The 6,584-nt window shown below is 41.8% G+C and overlaps 1 protein-coding gene across 1 annotated transcript; it reads right to left on the bottom strand.

Moving 5' to 3' along the window:
• Positions 1–1,526: 1,526 nt before the first annotated feature.
• Positions 1,527–2,465, bottom strand: Or6x1 (olfactory receptor family 6 subfamily X member 1). Its single transcript, NM_001000482.1, has one exon. It carries the CDS (start codon positions 2,463–2,465, stop codon positions 1,527–1,529), a length of 939 nt encoding a protein of 312 aa, NP_001000482.1.
• Between the last annotated feature and the right edge of the window lie 4,119 nt (positions 2,466–6,584).

Here is a 6,584-nt window from a genome sequence, read left to right as displayed (position 1 = left end):
CCCTCCAAATGACCGTTTGCCCGGATCAATTCCAACGTGGCTATTCTGATTAGTGAGCATAAGGCACAGCGATTGAGATAATAACACTTTTCTCACACACCCTGTGTGTGTGTGTGTGTGTGTGTGTGTGTGTGTGTGTGTGTATTCAATTTAATACCAAAAGGAATGTGCAGTAATCTCTCTAAAATATTGAGTTTTGATGAGCTTTAAATGGTAGTCTTCCTCGTCGGGAAAAGGGCGTATTTCATATTCATTTCCACAAGCTAAATCACTGGAGTCATCATTAGAGTTTTGACAGATATCATGGCCAAGTGTGTGTTTGCTTCTTAGGGGCTCTGCACGTTAAATCTGCAAGTGAGCTTTCAGAGTCATGACCGTCACAGAAACCGGAAGTGGAATTTTCCAACTAAGGTTCTCAGTGGTATTAGCTCTGAGACATCTTGTGTTTGTGCCTTCACTACTGGGACTAAATTCTAGAAACTGAAATAAGCCACAAAATAGGAATCAGAACTTTTTACAAGATGCCCTCGAGCTTTTGTACTATCTGGGAGTGGAATCATCTTGCCTAAAATTGTGTATCATGTCAAGGTAGAGGGGGCCTTATTAATGTCTGATCAAACAGAAAGTGGGTTCGTTTTAGACATTTTTGAAAGACCATCAGCACTGATAAGGAGACTCTGGTGTATTTCTCTTAGGGTAAAGCAATAGGGTTGAGAAAATGAGGCATGGGATGCCTTGTGCATGGGACAGCAAGATACAGTTATTGATAGAGTGTCTCAGTGGTAAAATAGGATTCCTATGAGATTACAGATGACTTTGCTAAGCCTTAGGGGTCAGCACAACAAGGAATGACTGTAAAGACACTCTCCCACGATAGCTTATCTCCCTCGGGCCCATACTTTCAGAAAGGAGAGACATGCAGTCCCCTATGGCTGCAACAACTTCCTCATTCCCAGCCCTTTACCCTGCCCCCATAAAGGCTCAAAGCCAGCCTTTTTCATGGCAGACCCCAAGTTTCCCCTGGGAGAGAGGCTGCCCCTCACTATGTGTGCTAATGAACACAGCCCTGTTTATTGAAATCCAGATGTCCTGTCTCTTCCTGCTGCCTCAGAAATCTAACAGTTATCAATAAATGAGGGCAAAAGTCTTCACACACTTTAAAACTTACTGCCATTTGTCTGCCTTTGCTCTTTCCCTTTCGGCAGGTAACTGAGCAAGTCCTGAGTTCTGCCTCATGTATCTTAGAGAACCTTAACACATTTTGGTTGAAGATTTAGGAGACTTATCCTCTTTAAGGAGAAATCCCAGCTCATCTATACATAACAAATATAAATTCATTTTAGATAATTAAATGGGGACCCTACCCACCACAGTTTACTTTCATAGCTCTGTTTTTTTTTTTTTAGATAACATTGTACTAGAATTTCTGATATTTATGGGGAGACCTTTGTCAGACTCTTCTACAAGTTTGCCTATCGGGTCTGTATTAATATCTGCATTAGGCTCCTACTGGTGTACTGAAGGTTTCACTTTGCATGATGGGTGTTTGCACAAGTAATGGCTTTTCTTAGGGCCCCCTTCACTTCTTTGTTTCTTATGGTATAAATAAAGGGATTAAGAAGGGGTGTGAGGATAGTGTTTAGCACGGACACCACCTTATTAATCTTAAAGGAGGAGTGTGCTGTGGGTCTCAGGTACATGAATAAGACAGCTCCATAGAGCAGAGAGACTACTGTCAGGTGAGAGGCACACGTAGAAAAAGCCTTTTGGCGGCCAGATGCGGAGGAGATCCGTAGGATGGTGGATAAGATGTAGATGTAAGAAATGATGGTAAAGAGGAGTGACCCTGGGATCACAATGATGGTTGCCAGGAGACCAAGTAGTTCCAATATGCTGGTGTCTGCACAGGCAGCTTTCAAGATGGGACCCACGTCACAGTAGAAGTGGTTGATGACATTGTTGCCACAGAATGGCAACTGTACAAGCAGCATTGTCTGACAAAAGACGATGGTGAAGCCTGCTAGCCAGGAGCTGAGGGCCAGCTGTAGGCAGAGGTTGCTGGTCATAATGGTGGGGTAACGGAGGGGCTTACAGATGGCCAGGTAGCGGTCAAAAGACATGCTGCCCAGAATCAAGAATTCAGTGGTGCCCAGGAAGAAGTGGAAGAAGGCCTGTAGCAGACAGCAGGCAGTGCAGATGATTGTTTTTGATACCACAAAAGTTTCTAGCAATTTTGGGATGACGGTGGTGGTATACCAGATCTCTAGGAAGGCTAAGTTGCAAAGAAAAAAGTACATTGGAGTTTGAAGCCTGGGCTCAACCCAGACAATAACGATAATGAGTCCATTGCCTGAAAGGGTTAATACGTAGATGAGAAAGATCGATATGAAGAGAAGGGCTTCCCAGCCTTGGATGCCAGGGAAGCCTAGGAGGACGAACTCAGTGATTGCAGTGCCATTTCTCATGTCCTTTGATCTCCCAGGAAGACAGCAAGGATGTAGTTCTTAGAATCTGACGATGACCATGATAATGATGACGATTCTAGTCAAGAGATATTGGTTGTTAGTTTATATTTTAGATGTATCTCTTATGAATAACAGAAAAACTTAAAAATAGTTGGCTATTAACTGCTAGTCATTCATCTATCCAATCATTCACTCATTTACTCACTCATTTATTCAGTCCCTGGTGCTGATAATGTACCTCAGGGCTTTATGCATGCTAGACAAACCCTCTATCGTGGAGCCACAGCTCCAGCCTGCTTTTTATTTTAGACCATAGTCAAGGAGAGTTGGAATATCAACAGCAATAGATTTGTATCGTGGTCCTTCAGGACATGGCTGTATTTCAGGACCCTCTTTCTCCATATATACATATCCAGTAGGCATTGTTCCCTTACTGATTGATGATCTGACTTTGGGCTCCTAAACCAACTTTGAATTCTTAAACTTCCATTTATTTATGAGTGGGCACATGTGCAACATGCCCATGGCACACGTGCAAGAGTTAAAGGAAACCTCGAGGGAGTTGGTTCTCTCCTTTTACTGTGTGGATTCTGCAGATTGAACTCAGGTCGTCAGGCTGTCGAAGCACCTCTACTTGCTAAGCCACCTTGCTGGCCTCAAACCAGCTCTTAATAGAGTTTGAAAGTATTAAGTGAACTTGAAAATGATAGTTTTTTTACTCACATACTTAAGAAAATAATAATTTTAAATGTAATAGCTTACCTGTCAACAAGCCATAGAATGACTTAAAGTGAGTATAGTGTAAATACGAAGCATGTATGTAAATGTAACTGAGAGCTCATGAGAAATCAACCCTTATACCCATATTGCATTCTGAAAGAAAAATATTTTTCTGGTGCTGAGGTTTGAACCTAGGAGCAGGGATATGATAGACAAGTACTGTATCCCTGTGCTATGTCCCTAGTACAGATACAGTGATGGGAACCCATGTTACATGTGTTTATAAAAATAACTAAAAATAATAATTGCTATTATATCAGTGGGTGGGATAAAAATTAGAGCAGATGCCTTAATTTTATTTGCTTTTACAATTTCTTTGTTGTTGTTGTTGTTGTTGTTGTTGTTGTTGTTGAGAGAAAGGGAAAAGGATTGAGACACAGTCTCTTAGCCTTGGTTAGTTTGGACTTCGCTATTTTGCCCAGGCTGGCCTTGTACATCTTCTTGTCCTTCTCCTGAGTATTTGTGATTTTGTACTATAAGCTTAGCTTTAAACCAAATGTTTGTTAATGGGCCCACATTCTAATTAAGGTCCTTTCTTTAAGGGGACCTTATCAAATGATACAAACTGAGTAAACAAGACTCTGGAGGAAGTAGAAAAATGTCCTTAGATTAAAATGTGTAAGCTCAGTTACTTGATATATGGAAACACCTAATTCGTGTATGTTGGATAAAGAACTGTAGACATTAACCTAAATAAGCGAAAAGATAAGCCTTTGGTTCTAGTAAAGTTCACCAGGAAAGCGTAAAATGACAGCCAGTGTTAATGAGAGTCTTTTTCCTTGTCATTTTCTTGGAAATGTGTAAGATAAAGTACTGGGAGATGAACTGTACAGTTCTAAAATACACCAAAAACAGCTCAAAGGAGGATGCCTCCGGCTCTCTGATAGGTGGCTTTCTCTCCATTAATTTCTCTCTAATGCAGGTGAACATTGAGAGATTTGGGGAGAAAGGTTCCTCTATTTCATCAGTTTTCTTCTCCCAATCAAGGCAAGGCTATCTTCTGTAATATCATAAACTGGGTACTTTTCAAGAAATGGTAAGGAGAAAGGGAGGAAATTTTGACTTTGCATTAATGACTGATGTAACTGGCCATCTGCCTGGGCTTTTTATCTAGGGTAGACATGGAATTGCCTTCATTTCCCATATAGAGGAGTGTGGCAGCCTCTCTAGATCAGCATGAAATGTCCTGGTGCTATATGCTATATACTACACGCTATTTGGAGGATCAGATGAATGGATTCCATAGGCACTTGACGGAAGCTCATTATGTTTTAAATTCTGTTGCCCACTAAGGAATATATAAATATCCCGAATGATAACTGTAACGTCACCTAGTAAATGAAAAATCACTTGGTGGAGTCACACACAGGCTTCTTTGGGGGAGACTCAGAAAATACCCTTTGCCCAGAGACACATGGACAGAGAATAGAGTCAGAGAAAGAGAAGCATAAACTGAGTCTTAGGGTTGAGTACTAGGCAGGGTCAAAGACCCAATGTTCGTGAAGTACAGAGTAAGGAGTCTCATATGAGCTAGAGCTGGGAGTCAGCTTTTTTCCCCCCGAAGGTGGAGTCATACGACTTTAGTAGGGGAGGGTCTTGAGCCTTGCTCACATGGAAAGATTCACAGGTAGGCAGTGTGAGGTCACCCTTCATCCCTAACACACGTGCGGGTGGAATTAAGTTTTACGGAGTCAGTCTAGGTGGTCTCTGCATGAGTTTGTTTGAGATCCTGTTCATAGCAACAACCTGGTAACCAGGTAACCACACAAGGTATAGATAAGAAAGAGCCATTTCCTCCCTCCTTCTCTAAAGGATCTAGCTTGGTACAGAAATAAAGGGGATCCTGGAGTGGCAATAGAAAAAGGTGCTAATGGAAGGCCAGAACCCGCTGAGAGGAGTGATCCTAATAGGAGTGGCAGATGCTGTGGTGGCCCACAGACGGGATGCTGAGTCTGAACTAATCAGGAAACAGACAGCTGCACAGGGCAAAGTTTGGAGCACCCTGTGGACTTTTTTTTGATATTTCTGAAGGAAGCTGGATATTTCATACACACAAGTGACAACAACCCCTCAGCCCCTCCACCCCCATCAACTTTAGGAAGCTAAGGCTTCAGAGTTAAAACACTAGATTAAACACTTGGATTTATATGTTTACTAAAATTGAGTACTATATTGTGTGGACATTTTATTTCCCCATTAGGAATGCTGTGATGTGTAGAGTGAAATGACACTCCTCCACCTTTCAGGAGATCAGGAGATCAATGAGTTAGCTCCTTATTCCCCGCTTGGTTGTTCTTCATATTGGCGTTTGAGTCTGTGTTGTTAAACTTTCATCAGTGTAAAAGTACAGCCCCTAACTGGGCTCTTTCTTCTCATCTCCTACACCCTTTCCTACTCACAGCTCGAATTGTCCTAAGGTTCGTAGCTCACATCCTTCTTAGTATAGCATTGATGACCTCACCTTGTCCACTTTTGCAGCCTTACCTGCCATGTTTTCTTCTTTCCCTATTCTGTGTTCCACACATAATCTCTTGGATTCAAAGCTTGGCAAATGACTACCCTGGTTTGGTAAACACAGTTCTATTGGAGCACAGCCAGACTCACTTGCTTTGGTGTTATCTGCCTGCTTTTGTGCTAAATGTCAGACTTGAGCAGTTGCAACAGGGACCATACAGGCCTCTAGTGTGACTAAAACATCTTCTATGTGGCCCTTTGTAGACATAGTTTGCTCACCCTGTTCTAATTCCTGGAGAGAACCACCCTTCCCTTTGCTTTTCTATTATTGCACAATGGGCTCTCCTTGCTCTTTCCCACTGTCTTCACTGCAGACTAAGTCCTACTTGATTTCTAGATCTCAGCTTAGGTGAGGTCTTAGTAGAGTCTCCTCCATAAAAAGTCATCTTCAAAGTTCTATATTCAGGCCAGCCAGAGACTGTATCTATATTCTTCTAACAAGGATGTCTTGTTAGACATGTCTATATTTGGCCATATCTATATCTGAATACTCAAGGAACTGAATTATCTTTTTTGGCTTTATTCATAGATGCTAAGCTGAGGGATCTCAATAGTATCTGCAGGACCTATACATAGAACAGAGTGTGAAATAAACCCTTGAATGACATTTGCTAAATGATATGTAAGTGCATAGCTTGTTGACAGTATGCCCCCAGTTGTGTATACATTTATGTAGACCGATGTATGTCTGCATTTATATGTGGTATATGCTTGTCATAACAGGGACAATGTACTACATAATGTGTCTCCAAGTCTGCTGTTAAGCCTGGCTTCAAAAGGTTTTGCTGCATGTAAATCTCCCTGCTCTATCTTTTCCAAAACAGG

The sequence above is a fragment of the Rattus norvegicus genome, chromosome 8 (genome assembly GCF_036323735.1).
Source record: "Rattus norvegicus strain BN/NHsdMcwi chromosome 8, GRCr8, whole genome shotgun sequence".
NCBI lineage: Eukaryota > Metazoa > Chordata > Mammalia > Rodentia > Muridae > Rattus > Rattus norvegicus.
The sequence above is the reverse complement of the archived record's forward strand: the minus strand, read 5'-3'. Positions and strand labels throughout refer to the sequence as shown.